The 26,687-nt window shown below is 35.6% G+C and overlaps 3 protein-coding genes across 5 annotated transcripts in view; all 3 read left to right on the forward strand.

The window, feature by feature from the left end:
* The first annotated feature begins 4,761 nt into the window (after positions 1 to 4,761).
* LOC135694353 (DNA polymerase epsilon subunit 4) lies at positions 4,762 to 8,584 on the forward strand. Its single transcript, XM_065213044.2, has 4 exons — positions 4,762 to 5,163; positions 6,116 to 6,200; positions 6,464 to 6,505; positions 7,395 to 8,584. Exons 1-4 carry the CDS (start codon positions 4,930 to 4,932, stop codon positions 7,406 to 7,408), a joined length of 375 nt encoding a protein of 124 aa, XP_065069116.2. The 5' UTR covers positions 4,762 to 4,929; the 3' UTR covers positions 7,409 to 8,584.
* A 3,433-nt stretch (positions 8,585 to 12,017) lies between these two features.
* Positions 12,018 to 14,427, forward strand: LOC135695074 (histidine protein methyltransferase 1 homolog). Its single transcript, XM_065214030.2, has one exon. It carries the CDS (start codon positions 12,103 to 12,105, stop codon positions 13,072 to 13,074), a length of 972 nt encoding a protein of 323 aa, XP_065070102.2. The 5' UTR covers positions 12,018 to 12,102; the 3' UTR covers positions 13,075 to 14,427.
* A 3,461-nt stretch (positions 14,428 to 17,888) lies between these two features.
* LOC135695072 (cellular tumor antigen p53) overlaps positions 17,889 to 26,687 on the forward strand; it is a 44,621-nt gene continuing 35,822 nt past the window's right edge. Inside the window, exons 1-3 of one of the 3 annotated variants that reach the window (XM_065214025.2) lie at positions 17,889 to 18,037; positions 22,390 to 22,488; positions 23,135 to 23,307. The gene's annotated coding sequence lies outside the window, so the exon portion shown is untranslated. The remainder of the gene's footprint in view (positions 18,038 to 22,389; positions 22,489 to 23,134; positions 23,308 to 26,687) is intronic. The other 2 variants (XM_065214026.2, XM_065214024.2) reach the window with 2 other exon arrangements.

Below are 26,687 nucleotides of genomic sequence, written 5' to 3' on the forward strand. Positions count from 1 at the left end.
AAATACGATTGCCCCAACGTGAGATGCAGCTTGATATGTTTTGTCATACTCTTTCATAAGATTGTAAGCTGAATTTGCGAATGCTATTGCCCTCTCTCTTAATTCTTGAAGTTGGTCCATCTTCCTTCTGAATGATAGTAAATGTGAATGGCATTTTATAGACAAAGTCCAAAGTCCCCGTCTGAGGGGATTTCCCTCTTCGCTGGAATTAACTGGCTGCAAGTGAAATTTGGAGGAGGTTATTCCCGAAATCTCTACTCGTAGCCCAATTCTCCATAAGTTGTCAGTGGCGGCGCTAGAAATTCTCCGACAGAGGGGCTTGACCTTCCAACAGAGGGGTAGGCAATCGGAGAGAATCGAAGGACTCGTTTAATCACAAAATATCCCTAAAACGACAAAAGACATGTGTCAAGGAAGTTCTTTGTAGATCTTTTTCCGTGGTTTTTCTATATCCTCAATGTTCTAAACTAGAAGCATATATTTAAATTGATATCATTCGGCAAATTAAATCGGCGGGATGGGGTGGGCGACTTGACCCCACTCCCGAACAAAATTGAGCAAAACGACTTGTGTGGGAGATCAGTGTCGTTCTCTTTCAAAGGAGTGAAATATGATAAGTATCAATGAATCCATCTAAGTTCCTACCAAAGAAGCTGAAAAAACCAGTGGCAGTGCCAGTCAGTGGCTCAGGGAAGGGGGGAAATGGCGGACAAAGCAAAAATACTGTCACGCCCTTTTTACTGTCAGGAACTGACCCTTTTCCAGCCGGGAATGCCAATTGCACCAATAGGGATCGCACGTGACTAACATTTTATTACATAAACCAGTTTCAAAATTAAATGATTATATCGCAAAAAATATGTTGCCAAATATTGCCCCTTCTCTAACAATATTTCATTGAATTTACACGAAATACAAAATTGATCTTGCCAGGGAATAGGGGGACAGGTTGCCCCTGTGTGCCGCTTCTGGAAAAACCCTTCAAGATTTGTGCAATTGTTTTTCAAGTGTTTTGCCCCTCAATTGCGTCTAAAACACCTACCATAAATTACTCGGCTATGCTATGACTAGCTCGAAGAGTAAAGATGTAGATAGAATCCGTTGATGAGAACTTTCCTTGAGATTCAGAACGAGGTTCCGGAGTGAAAGCTTACACGAGATGGAATGTAGTACGGGACGTATCGGATCACTTTTCATACCACTTGTAAATGAGTCTACATATGGTCTACATGTAAATGAGGGATTTTTTCACCAAGGGTTTTGTTCACATAGGATATTACCTGGGTTTTACAAACACACTTAAAATCTCTGGGTGTCCCGTCTAGCCACAACGCCCCTGTTTATGCCACTGGGTTAACCAAAAGAAGTGTACACGTCCTTCATGTCATCCAAACTCATTTTTAATGAACCTCTTTTTCTTTTGATTTATTTATATATGCAGTACCAGCTCCCGGTTACAAACCAAAATTACAAAAGATCGAAAAAGCTTTGAATACATGCATAAGAACCACATGACCCTTCATTTAGAAACAACAACTATAGCAACCAATTTATGGTACGATTTCGCAACAGTTCTGAAACATGTGGTTAAACCAGCCACAAAAGTTTCATGTCCCTTGTTAACTTTATTGTAATCCCCCGATGACGTCGTTAAATTCTAGGAAATTCCCTTCACCACGCCGTCACATGATACTACTGTGAGATTTCATATTCTCCTTGGCTGTGTGTAAAACGTTTTCCTATTCACTGCCCGCAACATGCAGGCACCGCACAGCCATTGGGCTAACAGGGGCTATAGCCCCCCCCAATCTTTTTGCAATAAAAGGTTACAAATTTTTTGGAAAGTTTATTCTTCTTTGGACAGTTAACTCTAACGGATCCAAAGTAATAGCAGTTCTTCTTGAATGGGAACCCCTTTTGTTCTTTGCTTGGTGTCTTTTCTTGCTTAGTGATTAGTTTGATGTTCAATTATCATCAAGCTCAATAAATCTATTCTCAAAGTAATGGAAATCTCCTCTCGATCGATCTGTTTAAAAATAAGAAAGGACAGAAGCAAGTATTTTCTGAAAGGGGCGATAATTGCCCAAATCTGGTAGGTAAATAAAAGATATACAGTCCAATACACTTCAGATCCAAATATTTAGATTCATTTACAGTCATAATCCGCTGAAAAGTATCACAACTTTTTAAGAAACATTTGGCGTGGCTAAAAGTGATGTTTATTGTAATTGCTATGTGAACTTGAAGAAGTCAAGTGTACATTTTCACATAACAGTTTCACATTGTTGTCTATGGAATAAAAATTATTTGTTTATTATTCATGTTACATATTGATTTAGGTACAAGAACTGAAGTCTCAATTTGATGCTTCGAGTGTCCATACCAACTTACCCAATGTTATGCCAATAAACGTATTAGTACTTGTTCCAAGACAAGTCGTCTCAATTTTTTATAATTATTCGTGTTTGCTGACAAATTGCCTTAAAAGGATTGCAACGTCTTTGGACCAATTAGCTTAAGCTCCCAATTTTTCTAATCTAGTTTTAACTTTGCATGTACCTAGTGTTAACATTATCTGTTGCCATCTAATGCATCGATAAGTAGAAATCTGTAGGTCTACTTTCTTCTTTGAAATCAGATTCATCGACTTTTCTGCTGAAGTACAAGGGGCAACAGGCACATGCAACCAGCACATGCAACCAACTTCCAAACTTCCATTTCATCCCACGTTTCTGACTTTCTACTGGCCTCTTCCTTACAATCCAGACGTCCTTTTAAACGGGAGCTTTCACGAACATAAAGCATGCAAACCTCACAAAAGGACAGGGGCGGCTGGCTTCAAAATTGAAGGGTGGCTAGCAAATTCAAAGGGCCCGGTTTAGGGCATGGCGGAAAAAATTGAACCACATCCACTAAAAATGTAGCCTTAAAATACGGTTAATTTGATAAAAATTGATAATAGAACAATGTGCTAAACAGAAGCAGTATATCGATTCTAATTTGTAAATTCAAACCCAATTGGATCCAGACCTTTCCTCGCGTGTAAACAGGGTTTTAATCTCATGTAGAGTGACGAATTATGATCAAAATGTATTTATACTCTCAAAGTTTGAGCTCCTTTCGAAGAGGTGCAGATGAGTCAGCTAACTGGTCAGTGACCTGCTCGTAATCAAGTGGAAAGTTTTCTCTTTGCTTGAAATTATCAATAGCAGTAGCAATTGGTTGACTGATAATGGAGCGCAGCCTTTTCTTAACAATATCAAGCTAGCTGAATAATTTTTAACAGGGAACTTGGGTGCAGCCAAGTATCATCACACATTTCTACGCATTGTGGAGGAAAGGGTATGCTGCATGTTGTATTCACTCTTTTTTTATAAGAACCAATAAATTTAGGTTCAGGCTGACTGTTCTTAATTTTTGCAAAAATCTGAGGCTGGATTGTTCTTAATTTGTTTCCAAATTGATAACAATTCCAAATTAATAATAACAAATAAATAAGGTGTAAGCAGTGCGATTGCTAGCTTTTTCGCCCTAGGGAGATTTTCAGCATCATTTGCCAACAAAATAAGTGTGACAACCTTCATTCGACGACAAGATTGAATATTTACCAAAAAGCACCCACACATGGCTAAAAATTCCTTGTTTTTGGGATAAAATGTTGTTCAAAATCGCATTTAACAGTAGCTCAGCCTCAGCTTGTTCTTAATTTGTTCTCAACTTTTGACCAATTTTGATGCTCGTATTCTTATAAAATTGTTTTTACAAATAAAAAGAGCGTCGGTACAAAGTTGAATGCACAGGGTATGCACAGTTGGCAAGCTTCTCCCCTTTTGATACAGGGTGTCGATGTCGACTTTGGGGTCCTTTATCTCTTTGCAAATCCCCACCTTGAAAGTCACAGTTTTCTTCTCCATATGTTTCTTCTCCAAGAGCTTGTTCCTTTAAATCATGTTCTCTTTTCTGGATCTCCATTTGCACTAATTTGCAATTTGCAAAGAGCATTTCAAATGTGACATTCGCTAGACGAGAAGTATTGAAAAGAAGGCTCTTTTTGCTCTCCTGCTTCATCTTTTTGTCAGCAAAATTTGACCGCTATGCTGTCAGCAAATCTTCTTGGCTCTAGCACTGCTAATTTCTGATACAGATCTCTATCCTTCGAGAACCTTCTGTCAATCTCCTCCCATCCGAGTTTGAGGCTGTAACCAGATGGTAGTGATGCCTCTTTATCTTCTCTTTTTTATTTCCTGTTTTGAATTTTACATTATTTTCAAACAATAGAGCCCCCCCCCCCCTCCATAAATAATTCGTTCATCTTCATATTTTATTTGGCGTGTCCTTTGCAACGTAATATCGAACATCGAAAAAGAATAATGAAGACCGCTGATGGTTCGTTTCGCTTTAGAGTTAAAAGTGTTAAGTAAATTATAGTTTACATGTTTTGACTTCCAAATTTCATAAAAGTCGAAAATCTTTAACGATACAAACATTCCTTTCCCACAGTGAAGTATGCTTCTAAGTCCATTTCTAGCTTTGTGGTCACTCATCTTTGAGGTTAGTATATACAAAGCAACACATAACCCAGGCTGAAGCATGTAATGTTACAATCTGAACGTAATTCTGTGGAAAATTATGTAGATTTCTAAATCCTAATTTAAGGTTATTTTTCATATTGGAGGCCCATAAGTTTCGGGCCAGCTACAGGAAAGATTGGTATTTAAGGGGTACTTAAAAATATATTCAAATTTTTTTAGGAATGTCAGTAAAGTCAAGTGAATATGAAAGTTGAATAATTTCTGCCCTCAATTTCACAGAAGGCGTTTCGTTCGGAAGCTTAAAAGGCTACAGATAACAAATAACTAAATTCTTAAATTTTTATTAGAAATGAGATCATAGTCGACACAAACGAGGTTATTTGGCGGGAAATCTGTCATGGCGGCTTCCTCGATAGAAATAGGATATGAAGAAATGGAGGCAGAAAATGGGGACATTGACCTAACCCAATCGCCCCCTGACGACAGTGTAGCTCAAGCTGATGGAGAAGAAAAGCAAAGCAATTCTCGCCTCGCACAACTGCCGCATACGAGGGTTCGAAACATGATGAAACTCGATAGTGATCTTCATATTGCGAGTCAAGATTCCGTTTTTCTCGTAACAAAAGCTGCTGTAAGTCATATTGAAATATGTTTCTATTTTAAATTACTGATTGCACCCGTATAAAATTATTTACAACAGAGAAATGCGTAGGGGTAATTGCCCACGTGGATCTGATGTGTTGGGGCAAATGACCCAAAAAACAAGATCCAAACATTCCAAAAGGGTGGATTTCAGAAGTAATTCAACTTTGAAATTAAAGGTGGGATCATAAGAGAGTCATGGGTATTATAGAAGTGGGGTTATTGTAGAAAATATTGAAATATTTTCGTCCAGGCTTTAGAATTTCTAATAATGTCGCACCAAATGCTGTTGTAAATTTTCACGATCCAACCACTAATTGGCCATAAAAGTTTAAACTTAGGATTTCCTGCTTTCATAATTTCTTGTTTTCCAGACTTGAGCCATAGTATGAACAAAAGCATAACTTTTTTAAAAAGATTGTTCCAACAAGCATCTGTGACCTGAATGAATCTGGAATGGCAGCATGTTAGTTTTCCGAGAGAATACACCCCTCTTCAAAAATATGTTGCTAAAATTGCAACCCCCCCCCCCCACACACACACACACATACACACACATACACACACACACAAGCATCCCATGAGGATTTAGCATAGAAGAGGAAAGCTAATAAATTTTTTTTGAAGTACCGAAAGTAGATGGGTTTATTAAAGAGGTGGGAATATTAAAGGGGACGGGGATAAATGAAAGAAAAGGTATTTACAGTGAGACTAAATTAGAAGAATTGTGTTATGAACTACAAGTTGCTGTGTGATATTTCATTTTACTTTGTTCTTAATTGAGGAATGACACACACATACAAAATTTGTTGTTGGTTAAAGGCCTGTTAACATGGAGGCGAGTTTCCCAGTTAGCCGAGTTTCCCAGCCAACTCATGTAAACATCAGTCTGGTTCTAGATTATACATCAAGTAAGAAAATCTCCCTTCAATTATCTGTAGGAATTATTCATCCAATTTGTTGCAAAGGAAGCCCATCAAAAGTGTGTCCAATCCAAAAGAAAAACAATACAAAAGAGAGACCTTGGTAAGTATTTTTTTTCAAATCTACTTCACTACAGATATTTATCTGTCAGTCAAACAGACTTTTAATTGTGTTCGTTCCATCCTTTTTTATTTTCAAATTTAAAATATTACATATTTTTCAAGTTTTCACAAGAATTTTTTTATTTCATTTTTCTTCTTATCAAGTTAGAGAGTAGAATTATCAATTTTTTTGTTTACATTTAAATTTTCCTTAAACTATAAGATGTGAATTGGCAATTATGTTGTTTTGTCCAAACTTTGCAGATGCTGTTGTCCTTGACATAGATTCTATGGCATTCTTAGAAGGTGTGTTAACTTCTTTTTTCATTGCCAGTCAGCCTTCATTGTTGTTTTCAATATATTTTTAGGGAAATTTTTAGACTTATTACTAGGTCTCATTTGTTTCTCTTGCATGTTTAAGTGTTTTGTTGTTCATGCAAGTGGTATTTTGAGCAAGATTATTTGTTCTCTTGCTTATTGCTAAATTAAAAAATAACAAAACTGGTATTCTGAACCCATAAATTGATTTTAGAAACTTTGATTCAAAAATCTTAGCTTTTTAGTATTTAGAATTTTACATTTAGAATTTCTTCAAATTGTGAATTTTCTTCTTTTTTGAGTCACATCCTTGATACCAAATTATTTTTCTTTGGGACAAAATCTTTTCACAGATATACATTTTAAATTTTCCCTGTACAAAAATTTTCTTGTAAAATTTAGCTGCACTATATTTGATCTCTATCTTGGCTTTTTGAGCAGTTCAAATGAATATCTTAAAATCCTATTTTTGTCAGCTTGTTTTCAATTTTTCCTGGGATATTTTCTTTAGGTCTAATTGTTATTTTCATGCTAGCAGCAACTTTTCCAGTTTCTGTTTTCTAGAGCTGTTTCAGAGTTTTTATGTTGTAGCCAAGTTGTAAAAATAATTGCCTTGCTACAAATAAATAAATAAATAAATAGATAAATAAATGAATAAGATTTTTATCTTGTAAAATGTTTGTGTCATCTCAAAGTGTCAATTGTATGAAGATATCTTTATTGGATCTATCCTATCTTTTAAATGTGGTAGTGTAAAAGTTTAAAAGTGATAAAATTGACAAGTAAAGATATAATGTAATCTAAATTCAGAATGAAATGTGAAAGTAGAAATGAAGTTTGCCTTTTTTAAAAAATAAAGTTCACTGTATTTTTCAAGGTGTTTTGGACTGAAGTATGACCTGAATATAGAAGATTTAATGGAAAAGCAAGATCTGCGGCATTCTTAGAATATTTTACAAGAATGAAATTACAATTGGCAACAAAGATGGAAATGCAATAAAAAGAAACTATTCAAATTTCAGTGGAAAGATAGGTTCTGTTCCTTGGTTATTAACACTGTAAAATTTAATCTAGAGATAGTCATGTGTTTTGTAATAATATAGAATCAATTGGTTCTTTAGAAGAAAACCTTGTGTACTTATGTGTAACTAGCAGAGGATCCTAACATTTTGAGAGCTTCTTTAGGTTGTGTTCTTCTTCAGACAAATCACAAATAATCTTTAGGCTTTTATTTTGTATAAAAGGTATCCACAAAAACACAAAAACATAACTTTGTTGTTTTTATGGCAGGATTTCACAAATTTTTCTTATTTGAATATAAAAATTTTTACCAGGTCAAAAGTCTATTTTCAAGAAACCATTTTAAATTATTCTTCAACCTGAATTTTTATTTGAAGTTTTTATTCTTTGAAAACCCACCGTTTCCATCTTGTTTGCGTGAGAGTCCAAAGTGTTAGTCCTTTCTGAAAACATCTTGCCAATCAAAGAAATCCTCTATTAAAAAATTTATCAAAGAAAGACGTGACCTGGGTGTGATAACTGATATCATTACATTTTAAGGTCCTTTCACACGGCCGCTATTTCTGCAACAGCTTATTTTTCCCATCTGCCCGGTCCTAATGCCCACTAAGACATTGTATGCGAATAATAAAGAAAATTTTTCTCACTTAAGATGCTTTTAGTTTCTTGTCAATTCTTTTTTCTAGAAAATGGCTTTACAAGTTATCAAAGCAGCCACGTAGCTGAAGGGGATACGGGGGTGGGGTTTGTGCCCCTCCAAATGAAACTTTTGTCTACAAAGTCTTTTCGTCTTCTTTTCGTCCATGACGTGCATTGATGCACCAAGAAGACAACGTAGCACACCTTTCTGTCAGTGTGCTTTGGCTCACATTTTCTTTGGAAAAATCCTAACTCGTAAGGTATCTCTCGATGAAATTTCAGTATGATGTAATTTCAGAGTGGCAACAGAAACCTCGGAATTTGTTTGAAGTTTTGTAGTTGACGTGTTCTGTTTTTAACTCATAGCTGTAAGCTTGATATTTTCCAGATAAACGCGCCATTCACTGTTGTGAATTTCTTTCTTGGTTAAGAGCCTGCCCCCTCGACGTATGATTGTTGCTCGAATTTGCCCACCCCAGTCGATATATACAGCTACGTGGCTGTATCAAAAACACTTACGAACTATCTGAAAGCTCAGTTGATGCGATAAAATTGAAATAGTATGAGAATGTTACCAGTCATAAGATGTTTCATAACTAATTTATAATTGCTAATGTCTTTCACTCCCTACCCCCATCCTCTCAAAAAGAATTAAAATGCTTGAAATAGATTTAGAAGTTGAGCCTTTAATGAAAGGTTAATGAAAATGAAACGGTCTAATTCTAAACGGTCTAATTCTAAACGTGGATGCTAAATGTTTAGGGAGCTTGCCCAAATATTATTGCTTTATTGAGATAGAGCTGCCCGAAAGGAGCCCTAAATGCGACTTTTTTGCCTGATTAGGATGGCTGGACCAGCAATGTATCATACGCCTATATGTTTTCAACAGTTTATATCGCTGGGCTTAGCAGGACATGAAAGGATCATTAGATACCAAACTCCAGCTCCACCACCATCTGCAGCTGGCTTCCTCAAGGGTCAATACTGGGGCCGTTATTGTTCCTGGTTTATGTCATGTTAATATGTCATGTACACAATTTTGAAGCTCAAATGTGTAAAAAACAGGCTGCGATCAACAATGGGCCAAGAGAGGTTAAATCATTGTTAAGCTTGACTTATTTTACATTCAGTTATGATGAAGCAATCGGCAGGTTTGCTAACACAACATTGCTAAGGAGACTCTCATGCACTGAAAATCGTGCAGTTTGCTTCTTAAGATTCTTAAGATATCAGTCCTATTGCGAGTTTTGCTGTTCATCACAGCTACTGATTACTAATGACTATGATTATCCAATGTTCGAACATGGATGCTGGTTTTTCTCTAATCGACTTATTGAAATCAGTAAAAGTGATGCTGGAAAAGATACATATTGTTTGTCATCTATGTCTGCATTCAAAAACTGCGCATGCGCTCGATGACGTCATAATTTTAATTTTAACCCCTTGTCGGACAATTTCCAAGTTGTGTCATCCCCTAAGAGTCACTACCCACGACGCTCCTGAGTATAGTATGGATGTGGTATATAAAAGACTCTATATGATGATTAAATGAAATTTCATCAGAGTTAATTTCACGAGGGGCTTTTGAGCTCTAACTAATTCGCTTGAGATTGTTGTTATTACTTATTCGTTACGCTTCCTCGCGTTTTTCTGAAGTGTGGTCATATATTAGATCTATGGAAGACTGTTGTAGATAACAGACAAGAGTGGAGAGAGCTAATTCACAATGTTTGTGAAAGTCATAACATAAAAAGAATGAAAGAGGACGAGAGTCGCAGAGAGAGAAGGAGACAAAAGAAGTCAAGACCATAAAACTTTACTGTGTTATATCCCTTGTTTTTGGGTTTATAGGCGTATTATTACATAGTGTGGGTCTCAGCTTGCTCAGTGAAGCCACAATACAAATAGGATGTTTTATTTTCCCAGCCCTCCCTCCCTCATTTTGTTTCTTTATGCAAAATGTCTATTCGGTATAGCTTTGCGTGTTGAGTTTCTTTTACGGCATCGTTAAAACCTTTCATACCTTTAGGCATCTTTTATGCTATTTAGCGTTTTTTGATGCTATTAGGTAGGACTGTTGCATCGGCTCTTAGTGGGGAAAAGAGGCTTTTCCTGTCCATTCCCTCCCAATCACAGTCATATTTGGGGGTTATTGTGTAACTTTTCTTAGTAACCCCTTTTAGTGATTTATGGTAGCTTGAGCGATTTGCAACGATGCACCAACGGCCCAACTCGCAACGGCCCGATGATGTAGGAACGTAGCCTCATGACTGACCTTCTGATGTCCATGGGAGTTTTTTCTGAGAAAGCTTTATACCCTTAATATTGCATTGGCAGAGGCGCCGGAAGCTTCGTGATGCGGCGGGGGCAGGAACGGCAAACAGGGCACCTTCGGGATGTCAAAGATTGCTGCTGAAACAGATCGGGAATCCTTGTTTAGCCAACAACGACGCCTGGTTGGGGGTGAAGGCGCTGTCAAGGGAGACAGGACGGGTGGCCTGGGGGCATAGCCCCCAGGGAAATTTTGGGTTGTTATGCCCCAAAGACTCTCAGAAATGGGGGCAACACCCATAAAATTCATTTGAATCAGGACTACAGTCAAACTTCAATCTCAAAATTATATTCACCCCAACATCAACCATCAAAGGAGGCTGGACCCAATCTTACCTTACATAAAAACAAAAACTTGTTCTGATGACCATCTACATGGCTTGATATAACATTTGGATATAACTCCTCTGAACTTGATGTTTTTTTCTTTCTTTATTTAAAATTGGTACAATCTGTAGCCGTATTGAAGCTAAGGAAAGCCAACTAACGCTATGTTTGCTTACATGTTTCTTGCAAAAATCACAAGTACAATTGGGTGATGAAAATTCTGAGGTTTTTGCTAAAAATTTGTAAAGTTTGGGAGTACTTATTTCATTTGGAACTTAGATCCATATTTGGCTACATCTGTATGACAAAGATCTTGAGAGCAAATGGAATAATATTATTCTATTATTGTTACTTCTGAAGAGAGATAATTCGGCTACAAAAATGTTTCAAAAACTTGCTTTTGAAAATTCAGTTTGCATCATAAGAAAATAAAATCGCTCAAAATCTTTAGGAAACTTTTAGTATTGGCTCATAAAAATGCATGTGCATTCTAGCACTGCTTACCAAATTCAAGCCAAGTCTTCAGGATGTTTTTGGTGTTTCCAAAAGCAGATCGAATAGAAACATTTTAGATCATGGTCCCAAAAAGTCATCCCTTTGCTCATTTCGTATAGCACCTAAGCAATTCAAGGACACTTTTTGGTTAGGCAGTTGGCAAATACAGCAACTCAGTGAGCTGCAAAGGGGCAGATAACCTGCATTTTGGAAAAAAGGGGCACGTACCCACTGTGCCCCCCTGTCCCTACGCCTTTGCTTGAGTTTAAGACATCATAAATGCCGTGACTGATAAATCGAATATTTGCAAACCAACATTGGTAGCAATCTGAAATATCTTCAGCATGATCATGAAGGTTAAAGAGAGCTTATCAACGAAAAGTTTTTTGTGGTCAAATTGCTTGGCAAATCGATGTTCAGTTCTTATCAAAATGGAAAATATTAACTTTTCTCTTGCATGTAGGTATCAAGAGATACTTGAAATCTAGATTTCATTAGCATTCAAAATATTGATATGAATTTATATTCCTTGGAAATCAATTTCATAAAAAGGGCATTTCCCCCGTGCTGCTCTCGCTCCCACACCACTAGGGCAACGGGGGTAGCTGCCGCCGCTGCCCCGTGGCTCCAGCGCCCGTGTGCATTGGTACTTGCTCACGTGTCATAAAGAGGGGTGATATGCAACAGCAACAGCTTTAACTACAACATTCACAACAGCAACGTGCTTGGCGTGACCGGAGCAAAAAGCTCATGTTATTTCGACTAGCAGCTCGATGTCTAGCGAATTCAAGTTTAATTTCGGGCTTCCAGCAGTGGATGATGAAGCTGATGATAATATACAAGTTAGTGATACACAGAAATTGAATAAATCGCAAAATGACTCTGGATGTGATGGAGATGCATCAGTGTTATTCAAGCAGCATGCTGTGGAAATTATTAAATATTTACCAACAATTCGCAAACTTACCAAAGCGAAGTCACTTGGTGTCTTACATCTGATGAGCAACGAAGTCGAAAATAGCGGGCCTTCGACGTTATGGTATCTAAATCAGGAATCAGTGTATGGTCTTTTGGAAGCCAGTGAACCTGGTGATGTAACTGCAAATCTGTGTGAGTTGATGAAGCATTCAGATCTTAGAAGCGGAGTCTATGAAGGAGGATTTAAAATATGGGAATGCTCAATTGATCTTGTAAAGTTTTTGGCATCTGATAATGCCAATTTGCAAGATAAAGATGTCCTGGAACTTGGATGTGGTGCAGGACTTCCTGCACTTTACTGCCTTGTATGTGGGGCAAATTTTGTTTGCTTCCAAGATTTCAATGAGGAAGTTATTAATTATTTTACAGTTCCAAATATTATTTGCAACTTGAAGCAGCAATCACCACATATAGATGACACATGTCTTGCTGATCTTGTGAACAGAAAGACACTGATGCTATCAGGAGACTGGGTAGATGTTTGCACATGCCTTAAAACAAACAAGAAAAAGTTTGACTTAATACTTAGCTCAGAAACAATTTATAATACTGAAAATTATGAAAAACTGCACAAGCTCTTGTGTGATTGTCTGAAAGAAAACGGACTTGCACTTTTGGCAAATAAATCTTACTATTTTGGTGTTGGTGGAAGTTCCAAAGACTTTATTGAATATATTGAACAGCAGGGGAAACTTGCCCCCAAAATAGTTCACCAAGTAGACAAGGGTGTAAATCGAGAAATTGTGCAGGTCAAGTGGAAGCAGTAATTTTTAAATTATTTGAATTCTGATTTGTAAGTTTTGTTTTATGCCTGGAAGTCATCAACAAGCATTTTATTTAAAATCTTGTTACCACAGTTGGATAATTTTATACAAATAATGATATATATGTATATATATATACAGGGGCGGATCCAGACAAAAATTTGACATTCTCAAAACCCATTATGACCGACCGACCACGCCCATTTTCTGGAAACGCCCAAGAAATTGTTTTCTGTCTTTTATGGATGCAATGATTAAAATTATTGAAATTTCAAGAGGAGAAATAGAAACAAACAATAAGAAGTGGCAGACACCAAGGGGGGATGAAGGGAGGTAGTTGTCCCCCAACATTTTAGGAAGACAGAGGTCTTTTATTCTAAAAAGATTGGACAATGGTGATGTCATCTTATCAAAAAATAGGCTTGCCCCCTCATATTATTGCCCGAAAAATAACAATGATGCAACATTAAAGAATTAACTTTATAAGCATAGCAACACTAGTAATTGAAAATTGGGTAATGCAGGGAAAAATAACACAAAGATCAAGACAAAATGTGTGTGGCAAATTGTGCTTGGTTTTCTAATGGTTTAACATGTGGAATTTTATAGAAAAAAGTGTAGTTTTGTGGACATCCAAATTATTGATAAAAATTTAAGTGCACAAGACTCATCATAGAAAAAAATTATTAACGAAAGTTGACCAATGAAATTACTAAAAATGCAGGCACTTTCAGAGTATACAAGCCATAGAAACTTGGACAAAGAAATGGGCAAAAACCTTTTCTAGAAACAAAAGTAGACTGCTAAGGCTAGTCAACTTCTTTCTGGATGCTAACTCTCTTAAATGCATCATATCTTTTGGCATATGGTAATTGCACTGCTTTAGAGTAAAATATTTCTGCATCGAAGTCAAAGTCTGTATATCTGTTTCAGATTTGTTGTTCATCATTCATGGAAATTACTTTGGGATGACTGTCTATTTAGTAGATCCATCAAATTTAAATTTGAATCTTCTGAGGCCTGACACTTTATACTAAACTTCCCTTTGCTTAGCTTTCAGAGGCACTTTCTTTTGCCAAAGAAAATGAATATAATTTTTTGCCTTCATAATCTTTCCTTCCACAGGAATGTTAAACAAAATTAGCTTTTTTTCCAAACCATAATTCCATCAAAACTTAGTCTGGTAATAGGCTGGCTAAAATAAGCAAACAAATGCATTTCTCATCTTTTTTCTTGTTGAAAGACTACTCCATTACTCCAACTCCTGTCATACTAGATTACATCATACCAATTACTGCATTTTAACATGCCTTAAAAACAGATTCTATCTGCCTTTACTGTGTGTACTAACTTAATGTAAAACATATTTTATCAGATAGCATTTCCAGTTCCTAGTACCACCTTGTTCAAATAAATATATCTCAAGATTTTGACTTCTGGTGTTGCACTCTCAATAAACCTTGTTCATTATTGGCTTAGTATCAATAAAACAAAAAAGGAGATGCATCTCCAAAACAAAAGTGCAGTGTATGACAATAGGCCCATGTAGCTCATATGATTAACCACATAAAATTTCCAAAGATGCAACATGTCAAATGTTTTTAAAATAGAACACAACAGCCCACCATAGCACAAAACTTTTCACCAAAGGCTGTGACAACAAATCCTATTCTGCTTGGTAACAATATCAGTAACAAGACTTTAAGAAAGTAATGACTTCTCTAACTGTTAAAATCTCTCTTAACTATTTTACAGTTAGTTCTTTAAATTAAATTACAGCAAAAGTGAAATTCAACTTGCAAATAAATAACATGTTATCTAAAACAAATTAAATAGCTATTAAAACAAACTAAAATGTATCCATAAACATTATATTACAAAGATAGGCAACCATTTAATCATTGAATGAATATTCTAGTTCTAGTTAAATTCAGAACAGTGTAATTTTTGTGAATTCTACATTTAAATCACATTACGCAAAAACAGAAAGAAAATGGTAAGGTATCGGTGTTAAATTAAGTATTTTAGCAGCATTCAGAGGGGCCAGTCTGCAAACAAAACAAACTTTTTGCAGAATTTACCACCTGAGCCTCTCTAGGCCCAGTAGCAGCAGCACAAAATGAACCCCTATATAAAATTCATCAGCAGTACCTCAAAGTCTGACCCTCTCTCTTTCAACAAGGTTCAGTCAGCAAAATGAAACAATTCTTTTGCCACAATAAATGTCGAAGGTTGTGTGTTACGATCTGGTTCTGGTGCCTAGGCCCTCACGGCAGACTTGTAAGTAACCATTCCCTAGTCAGCGAAAAAAAATACTCCTCGATGGTATCCAAAGCACAATCGGTCAATAACTGTTTCAATTCTTGCGAAATTATTCTCTAATCAAGCACAAACACATATCATTACCAAGCACTGCCACTGCCACTGCCACTGTAGTCTGGAGTCGAGTGTGGATTCTTGATCACGTGAAGTTGGTGTTCCCTGTCAAATTTCGCTACTTTGTGGACCAGCCCACTAACTTCTCAAGATTCTCAAACTGCGACGTAGGCAAGACCTCATAAAATATATGTTAAACATATGCCAGATATACCCTATTAAAAGTGAATGGGTTTAATACGTCATTCTGGCGAATTTTCCTCTCGTTAAAATCTTTCAGGTCGACCTCTTCTAAGGGACAAAAATGAATTGAAATTCTTTGCGTGCGCATGCAGAAACTGCGTGCAACTTTCTAAAATTGCGAAGGAACTTCTCAAAATGCATGGCAACAGTCGATAAACTTTCTAAAAATCATGCCTAGATACAGGACGCGGCGCAGCCTCTTACTACTCTCCTGGGTACTGGGTTCAATGAAGGAGAATTTGGTTTTTCATCGGAGAAGATCTAAAAATGTTTTGCAAAGGCAAAACGGAGTAAAATATAGCAAATACGGCGATGGTGTAGAAATAAATACCTAAAATACATAATAAAAAGATGTATGCTTATCTTGAATCTTAAACCTGAGCTCATTCATTACTTTTAGCATTTTAATTAGAATAATCAAACTGGGAAAATCTGACATTCTCAATTGAGAATGTTGAGAATGTCTCGATCCGCCCCTGTATATATATTGTGAATCTGAAAGGATAATTTACTGAGAATCACTTCCAACTTTTAAAAAGTGCTTCTACTGATGTTTTTTCTTAATTAAAGGAGGAACCTAGCTAGAAAAGTAGACAGCTCATTCTTTAGAAAAGAAATATATTGGCATTGTTTGCTTTATGTAAAAATGCAGTGCTGTTTAATGAAATCTTGAGTAAGTCGCAGTAGAATATTTGTTAGTTTGCATTTGAATCTTCTCCATTGTTTTTGACTGGCATTTCTGGTGTATGCAACTTTCTGCTGTGTTGGCTATACCGTAACCCACCAAGGGGTCTTATAATTTCTGTAAATACAATTCCCAGTCTTGCCATATTTTTCTACCAAATGTTATATCTAGATTTATCCTCATAAATCTACTTTCTTCTTCAAATTATACCTCATTTATGCCTTTCTATTGTCTTTTATCTCTTTTACTAGATATTTAATTAAAATGGGTTTTACGGTCAGCCTGTTTTAAGCTAATATGTGTCACTGCACAATAAAGCTAAAAAAGTATGTAAAATCGACAACATTAATACTTTTTGTCCTTTGCATTGTAGAACAGCTACTTTTGACAAACAATCAGGAAAGTTGCCTTTCTAGCCCTGGTGACATTTCTTTGTTAAAAACGTTAGTCCCCTTTTTGTAAGAAAGCAGGACAGTTAAAAAAACTATGATCAAGTCAGTTAACAAAATTCATTGTAAAGTCAAGCTTTGAATAAGAATATTTTCTATAATTGGTTCAACTTCTCTTTTTGCAACACCCCGAAATAAATAAAATCAGTCAGGGACCAACTGACCAGAAGGTTGTGAGGGGTACGGCAACATCTCATTGTTTTTTGTTATTCAATAAATTTTGCTTAACATACTTCTTACTTTTATCTCAAGTTATAAATGGAGTTTCAAAAATGGGCGGTTCCATCATTTTCTAGGCAACTGAAGGGTTTGACACAAAAATCCTTGCCTCTAAATTTCGTCCCTTCGATAGAGATTGTCTCGTTTTTTTTAAGTTACCCTAAAGAAGTTTTGAGAATTTCCTTTTGTTTATGGAACATCCAGCGTGGAGAAATTCCGTACCATATTTCTACCGAAAATTTCATCGTATCAAATCATATGATTTCTAAGCAGTTTTAATAAAAAAACGTCTTAACGTGGTGAATGCATACTAAACTATTTTCTTCTAAACTATTATTTCTTCAGTCATAGTTCATATAGATATATAGGCGCGAATCTAATTACACATCGTCTCAAGATTTTTCAACTGCAAATACATCTCTCCCAGCTCTTAATCAATTTTTTTGTATTGCAGTGTAATTTACTTCTTCATAGATAGACCTTATTTTTAAATTTGCAAATTGAATTTTTTATGGTTTTTCAAACTGAATTTAAGAAAGTTCAAGACACCTTTTAGAAGGTTTCAATAGGGATAGTGTTGAATTGTCTTTTTAGATGGTATGGCGTCATTTCGGCAGGTTATACCCGCCCGGCAAAATCAAGCTCTCGTAAATCAGTTATCTTGAATGCCTGTGATGAAATGACAACTTAGCGGACTGCATCCAGAAGTAAAGAAACATCGCGTGGATCTTTTGTCCATTTATATTCACAGAACAATGGAATAATGTAGTGATCGTGCCCGTTTAATTATTAGCAAAAAGGTTTATAGCGAACGTGCCCGGGCAGGCTTTGTCGGCCGAGTAATCAAAACATTACCACGTGAATCCTGCAAAGACAAGGAACTCAATTCCATCGAAGTGAGCTGCACGTCAATGCAAAAAAGGTGAGACTCTAAGAAGGCCAGTAAAAGAGGATCGCATCACACGCATCAGTTCTTATACTGGAAAACTACGTTGTAAGTGACTTGTTCATGAGTTCATTGCTGTTTTAAAGTTTCCTTCTCAAGTACTTATCGGTATTTTCTGAGCTAATGCTAATGAGCGTTGGATTTGCCTAGTAACACTCTTTTTTTAAAAGAACAATTTTATAAGAACACGAGCCTCAAAATTGGTTAAAAATTAAAGCTGAGGCTGAGCTACTATGACATGTAACTTTGAGCAACATTACGGCTCAATAGCGAGGATTTTTTGCCATTAGAGAAATAAAGGTTGTCTCAGTCGCTTTGTTGGCAAATGAGGCCTGGACACCTCCCTGGAGCGAAAAAGGTCCTGCTTACACCCTATTGATTTAAGAACAAATTAAAAACAATCCAGCCTCAATCCTTTTTCGATAAAATTAAGAACAGTCAAACTGAACTTAAGTTTACTAGTTCTTATAGAAAAGAGCGAAAAATATTGCTAGTGAATTGTGCTGTACCCCTGCGCTTGATACCTCCATTCCACTATGAGAATCTCCATTTCTAGTCAGCGTATTCAAAATATTAAATGTTTACCTTTTCTATCCTCTTTGCCTATAGTACATACAGTAGTTTTTTTGGATATGAATTTTATGGCAAACTTTTGGTCGCGATTTTCTAAAAGCGAATTTGTAGCTCGTGTGCTCTCAATGTTGTTTTTATTCAAAAATTGGTTTTAAGTCAACTGCTAACAATTTATTATATCTTCGACCGCTCCAAGGTAATTTTATTCTTTTAGCATAATATTGATGGCATAACGTTTTAAGAAGAGCGGTTGATTTGCTGATGCTGTGTATCACAATGCATTTTCTCAATTTTCATTAGAGGTGGACTATTCTCTCACGATAATTTTTCTTAGCAAATCAAGCCTTATCAAATCAAGCAAATCAAACCAAGGTATATTTATTACAAGTGTTCTTAAAATAAAAGTTGTAGTTTTCATTTCTCTCACAATCATAAAAAGTTTGCGCACTAAAACAGAATGTTTAAGATTTATCACTCGATAAGATTCTCATGCCCTTTGTGGAAACCCTATTGCTTTATCTGAAAATCCCTAGAAATTGTTTTTGTGGAAATCATAACCTAGAATTTGTTTAAAGGTAATATTAAAAAATCTGAAAAAGTCTGAAAAGTGGACTTTAATTGATTCTGGATGTGATTGTTGCAAATTAATATGGCACAGTTAGTAGTTAAGGCGTACTTTTGAGTCGAACTTGGTCAAAAATAAGAGCTAACGAAGAACAGGTTGAGGCATTCTTTATTCTGGACTTTGTCTTTCTTTTACAAAAAATTTTTTTATGTAGTTTTTGTCCTTTGTGTCTACAAACTTTCGTGTGAATATTACAGACATTTGAGGTCTGAAATTTATTATGAGTTTTAAAAGCCTTATGAATCGTAGAGTACTACCGTCTGGACCTGAAAAAAATCTTTATCTCATGAAAAAAATGTTATCAAAATTCTTCGTTACGACTTTAAGAGCCCGAGCATTCTGATAAACAACAGGAGAATGCAATACTGGTAGAAATATGCTGCTAAAATTTGTGCTAATTATGAGTTGGTGGAGTTGATATCATTTTCAGTCAGATTTTTGTACAGTCATTCAGCTCAGAAAAGGCTCTGATTTCTTGCTGATGTGTCTGCTATATTTTTCATTTTTCCGTCAAAACGTTTTGAATAGCTTACCTAAGAATATATATTGAAATATATTTTGAATATATATTGAATATATATTGCTTACCTTAGAATATATATTGAAATTTCACTGCGTTTACAACCATTCTATTAGTTTGCTTAGACAATTTTACTGTTCGGTTGCTCTCTTTTGTTGGCCTATCGTACGTGAATATAGTTGTATCCTTCGAGAAATTAACAACCTCTTTGTGATCAGACCCTAACATAGGTCAGAAATGAATGATTTCAAGAACACAAGATCCAGCAACGTTCCTTGTAGGATTTATTTTAGTTTTACTGCGTTTTTATATGAGCTTTTCTTTACCCTTAAAAGCGGCCATCCAAACAGCTTAGTATTAAACAGTGGCTCTTGAAATCAAGGGAAAATAGGTCGGATGAACTGAGTTTAACAAACAACAATATCGAGAATAAATACTCGGTTTTGTCATTTAATGTCATTTCTCGTCTGTTAGACGTGTAAACGTGTACGTGTAATATCAACGTGTAACAAAATATACAAAAGAAAAGTAGTTACAATGCTGACATCGAAAGAATGTATGTAATAAGGTGATTTTGCTGAGGAGGACAAGTGGAAAGATCTTTACAGAGTTTTTCGGCCCCTGCGTCCTCTATAGTCATGCCCCTACCGTAAAATAGAAACAAAGTTTAATGATATCAAAAAGTTTTATTGAAAAATGAAAGCATAACAAATGTTAACAGAACCATTAGGCAAGGCTGATTAAGTGATTATACAAAGTTGTGAAACTGGAATATGGTAAATCTTTATATAATTCTGAGTTGTAATGTTCCAGTATTTTACAGTAAAGCCCATTTACACGAACAAGTTTTCCTTGACAATTTTTCTTTGGAAAGTTAATTTTGCTCGTGTAGATTCGGGTGTATTGAGAAAAAATGACAATTTTTTACTTGACAAGTGTACTTGTTCGAAAGCTGGCGTGCCAGATTCTCAGCAAGTTCACTTGTCAAGTAGAAAATTGTCATTTGCAAAATTTGTCCGTGTAGATGATTTGACAAGTAAAGTTGACAAATTTGACTCAATTCCAGACCCTTTTTTCTCACAATTGCTTGTTCTCGGCCGATCAAGGAAAGTCAATGCTTTTAATACTCTGCAAAGCCGTGAAAGGCTTCGGAATACAAAGGCAGAAAGTTGTAAAATTGGAACATCAAGAAGAATGAATATGTGCAGTATGAGTATGGGTATACAGATATTAAAGGAAGAAATTCCAGGGATTTTCCACCCACGGATAAAAGTATCTTCTTCGTTGAAGGAGCTATTTTTTGCAAGAAAATTTGACGCGAAAAACGTGCCGCGTCACACAAACCGAGGCTAACCTATAAACTCCGCTGGCCAAAACGATTGTCAGAGCAAATAGATATTGTGAACGAATGTCAAACAAAACTTGTTGCTAATCTATAAGGGCAAGGAAGCCTGTAAAAGAAAATTACCAAGAAAAAGTTGCTCGTGTAGATGCGGCTTAAGTACCAGGGCCTCAGTGAAAGAGACAGTGAAAGAGAATAGTGGTCGCATTTAGGCGGAGTGGGGAGGAAAGATTCGCCATCTTTCCTCCTTTCTCCTCTTATGGCTTACACTTATCGACCCAGTCTTTCACCGACCCACCTTTTCACTTAGCCTCTGGTACCCGAAGTTTTTAAATCACGGTCCTTAGTTTTCAATAAACAAAACTATCCAAACTTATATCAACGAACTTGATCTTTTTTAGGCCTTTTCTTAGAACTGCTATAGGCATTCAGGCTTTTCCCCACCGTAACCGATTAAAAAGACCAGACAAGGCACCTGACAGCTCAATTTGGCTAAATGAAAAACTGGAAAAATCTCGTAAAGAACAGTTAATCGACTTTTATTAATTGCGATTGACCCTAAGACAATGTTTATTATTCGGTTCCTTTGAAGCAGAATTGGAAAGTAATGAAGGAAGTTTTCCAAGATGCGTATAAAATTACAGATTTGATAAATGTAATCATTGACATGCAAAAAAATAAATTAGTTTGTGGCCACAAGCAAAGTTATTGAGGTATTCCAATTTCAATTTTTCCTCGTGTTGAGGAATAAACCAAAAAATAAAGAACACGATCCTCTGTTAAAAGGCTTCTAGTAATATACAAGTAAACACGATCATATCATGGTAAAGTCCTTGGCCAAAGTGCCTGGGAGCCAGGGGCACGGTAGAAGAGCAGGGGAGTTAAGATGTATTTGTTGACACTAATAGCGATTTGAGGGTAGTGAAAAGAGAGGATATTCTTTTAATGCGTAAAAAGGAAGAAACGAAAGATATGCTGTTCGTTTAATCAAATTTATTTTAAAGTTCTTTTACACAACATTGGATTTTCGTCGTAGTTGATCGTTTTACTTTATCCCTGACTTCATTTTCTTTTTTAACAGCATTTAGGTCAATGGAACGGAGATGAGACTGATCCATTTTGAAGGACAAAAATTGATCTTTTGACCAATTCGAGTAATGGTTCAATCAAAGAAAAAAAATCCATTTATCAAAATTACTTTGCTGTCAGTTTTTTCGTTACGCTAGGATCAATTTTTTTACAGCCTCGAGTGCATCACAAACTGCTTCTCATTGGTTAAGCTTTATTGTTTCGTCATCAGCAAGTATTCTGATTGGCCAATTCTCCCGTTCTTTTTTTAGAAGACCTCAAGTAGCCTCGTGCAGCAAGCATTCCATAACATTAAATCTGACGATCGATCGTGATGAAGAAGTCAACAACCTATCTACTTTGTTTGTTTGGTAAGTTTATTGTTCTCTTTATATCGCATTGAATAAATTAACTGATTTGATACAGTTTTTAGTCGATAGCTCTTTGTTTTACCGCCTTCTATGCCGCAGGATCTTCTACCACCTGGAAATTTATGCTGCAAGGAGGCTATTGTTATTGAAAGCCGCTTTTTGGCCAGCCCAAACATATCTCTATTTTTCAAAACAATGAAACATTTGTGGTGATTATCCTTAAAATATCAAAGCTTTCTTTTTTATTATGCTTTCTTTCTCCAACTTTTTAAGAAATTTTTTGGGGCACCTCACGTATAGAAAAACATAACAATCAAGACTTGGTTAGGCCAAATCAATTTTGTTTATATTCTGGTTTATCATGCTAGTCGGACATTGTAAAAGCCCTTCTCTTGACTTTTAGGTTTTTTCATCTTTGTTTTATTCAATCATACGGTTAGAAATAATTATATATAAAGTCCCTCGTTTCCCCAGGCAGGGATTGTAATTTCTGTCGCAGTTGTAATGTTTTTTTTCAAATGTTTGAAGATTAATATTCTCTTTGAAACTCGAATTTTACAACATACGGACACACACTTTTTAAACATCTTTCTTGAGGGAATCAACACACCTCTAAGTTATGATTTTAAAATCTTCTACCTGTTAGATCATCAACGTTAGATCAACTAGACAATAGCCCAATATATAGAAGTTGCATCAGGAACTGTAGGGGTCCACTCAAATCGGAAGTTGCAGTTCCTCCTTTGCCTATCAAATGACGAAAGCTGATTGAAATAATTCTACAAGTGCGTACGAAAATTATGAATCATTTTGACTAAGGTAAATTAGAGAAACTCCCTATTTTAATGTTCTAGGGGTTTGATTTTCACAAGAAGAGGAATACTTACAACAACATATAGAATGATATTTGTTTGTAGTCCCTAAACCCCTTGCCAGATAAATATATTTTAATAAAGCTAAAAAACAGGAAACAGGTGTGGAAATCAATTTATTTCCCTCCTTTAAAAGCTAGTGTTGTTTTACACAGCATATTTTCTAAAAGTGATTCTCTTGGAAATACAAGCAGAATATTTATTGTGAATAATCTACAATCTTGAAGTATAAAAGTATTTTATTTAGCAAATTAACTTGTTAGATGTAATAAATGATAATATAGAAAAAAAGTCCCTTTTAGTAGCAGTTGTTTATGTACATGTTGCACATCATTGATTCATTTTTTATATAATTGTAATGATAAAAATGGTTATATCATAAGAATAACTTGTAACTGAGTCATATACTCAATGATGTATATTCAGAGTTGTTCAGATCCCTTCTAACAAAAGGATCATTTTTCCAAAGGCTAAGGCACTTGTCTCTGGTGTCTCCTGGTTCTAATGTCACTGATGATTTCAGATATTTTTGGGAAATACTTTATATATTTGAAAGTTAAATTTTTTTGAAAATGGCTTTGTATTAGCCACAAAATTTTGTTGACCTTCAAAGGGTAATAAATCTATTAAAAAGGTCTTGTAGTGAGCTCCTCATAGTACTGTGATTTTTAATTTGCTGTTTCTTGAATGAAACAGTTTTACGAAATTATTTGTTTTTTAAAAACCTATACTGCAGTTAAGTGCTGAAAGGAATTTCTGAAGCCCCTCCAAATGATTAAAGAAGCACAAACTGAAACTCTTCTATTAGTTACTCACAATATATGTTTACTATTTACTGCAATTTGTATTTGTATTTGTTGCTACCTAGCATCCGAGAGCTAGGTAGCTAGCTACATCCGTAGCTAGCTACCTAGCTCTCGATGTGACCACACCTCGTAATTCCTATGACTGGAATTACAGAGAGCTGGTGACTCTCCTCACTCTTAATGGATAATCTTCTGGGAAAAATGTATTAAGGCTGCATAAGTTGTTGGACATATTTGAGAAAGTTCAAGGTGGTTCAACAGCTAGATAAAGATTTATTCATTTTTAAAGAAAAACTAAAAAAAACAATAATGCAAATGTTAGTTTTCAAAAAATCTGAACTTATGCATAAGTTTTAAAAACAAGCAATGAAATGAAAAAATGGCAAATCTCATGAAAAGAGGGTATCAAGTCTCCAGGTTTCCACATGGGTCACTTCTTTGATTGTCTACCAACATCTTAGAGCTGACATGATGTTGCTGTAAATCTTTTACTAAATTGCAAATTAAATTTATCACCTCATGTGATATAAGCAGTGGCCTACCCAGGGTTGTAGTAGTGGGAATGTCTGGAGAATTCTTTTGGACCACGCACTTCAAACACTCGCAAATGCGGGGAAACACCCTTTTTGCAAAATTTTCCCCCATAATTTGATTCATTTTAACTACGTATATAGCAAAATATTTTACAATTTTTATTGACCCCCCCCCCCAATGAGTCTTGCATCGTTTTTGGACAAATCTCGAGGACCATATTTTAGAAAAGTGGGGGGTCCTGACCCCTCTATTCCCCCTCTTGGGTACACCACTGGATATAAGCCACGAGATAGAATTATAGAAGGTGCAGAGAGTGTTTGAAAGTAAAAAAATATCTGTGGACACAGCTATTCCCCCTGCTATACCTACCAAAAGCAAAACATTTTTGAATGTTTAAAGAAATGTCATTGAACCAACTAAGGCATATACATGTTTGTGTAAAGGTTTTGTGATTCTCAAATTTCTTATTTGAAAGCCTTAAAGTGCTGTAGACAAGCAGGCCGACTAGATGTATAAAATTCTATTAATTGTGTTGCATTGCCCTTTTGATGCAAAATCGTTTTTTTAGGGTATTGATAAATACTTTTCAGATTTTGGGTTTTTGCACACTTAAGGCAGTTGACAGTTACTTCCAAGTAACATCATATCACTTTCTGTTATGTTAAAGCAAGCTGCCGATAATAAGTGAAGAAACAAGGAGGCTATTGTTTGGAAGCTGGTACATGAGTTTTCTTTTAAAAATATTGCTAGTATTCAGCACCCGAAGGTGAAGATATTGAAAGAATTTGTTTTTCAAATGAAATATTTTTCATGAAATGAATGTTTCAAAAATGGGCACTGTGTTTACTGCCATGTTTACCATTGCAAAAGTACAATGAACGTCTCCTAAAAAAATTTCTTATCTATCATTAAAGGAAATTCAGTTATCAATTGTTTTTTCTTTGAATAAGCTATTCTTTATCTACCGTAAAGGTCAATAAATGTAGAATGTACAAACCCAACCCAATTTTAATCATGGACCAAGCCTTGATCTCAATATAGGACCAAGCCTATATTCATTTTAATAAAGCCCAAGGCAGGCAGTATCTTTATTATGATCAAACTTTAAATATATTTCAATACCCTGATGGATCTCATAGTAAAGCACACTTAAAAATAAATAACTGTTTGTAGCATTTAATATATTTTAAAATATGCCTTTCCGTTACAATATATTATTGGTATTTTCAATATTTTTGCTAATTTGATACATTATTTGCTTTGCCAAAATTATTCGTCATTTCCTATTTGAGTTTTATCTTACCCAATAGCCTGTCACTGCATAATTTCACTATTTTGTTGATTATTTCCATCACCGTATTTCCTCTAATCAACGCCGCCCTCTTATCAACGCCGCCCTCTGATAAACGTCGCCCTCTGATAAACGTCGCCATCTATTTAACGCCGTATCCAAAAAGTTAGATTTTGTAATAAACACCGCGGCGTTCTTTAGAGGAAATACGGTATGTCCATTTTTTAGGCATCTTTTTGCTGTTTCTTAAGAAGGTATCTCTTAGCATAAACACGCACAAACATCTATTCTTTCAGGCCAAACGTCCAGTGGTTACTTTTATAACCCTCAACCGTTGCCCCTCAAAAACGTCCCATTGAAAATCGATATAATTTTCGTGTTGTAAGATTTAAAATGGGCACAATTTAAAACTTTAATGATGCCAGTGATGCCTTTCTGTAGTTCTTTGTTTTGAAGCAATTATTGTTTTCGTTTGTTCTTGTTTCTTGGATTGTTCCTTAACCTCAAACTGTTATGTTATCAGAGGGTACATTTGCCAAATCTGCTGAATTTGTGAACCATCCACGTTGACAATATAAGAAAACTACTTGAACTCCCGCATCCATAAGTGAAATTTCGAAATATTTGGATTTTGTAAACGTCCCACCTTCCTCCAAGCTTTAAATGGAAGTTTTGTGCGAAAGAATTAATCTTAGT

The sequence above is a fragment of the Rhopilema esculentum genome, chromosome 8 (assembly GCF_057945365.1).
Source record: "Rhopilema esculentum isolate cy_ngs chromosome 8, ASM5794536v1, whole genome shotgun sequence".
NCBI lineage: Eukaryota > Metazoa > Cnidaria > Scyphozoa > Rhizostomeae > Rhizostomatidae > Rhopilema > Rhopilema esculentum.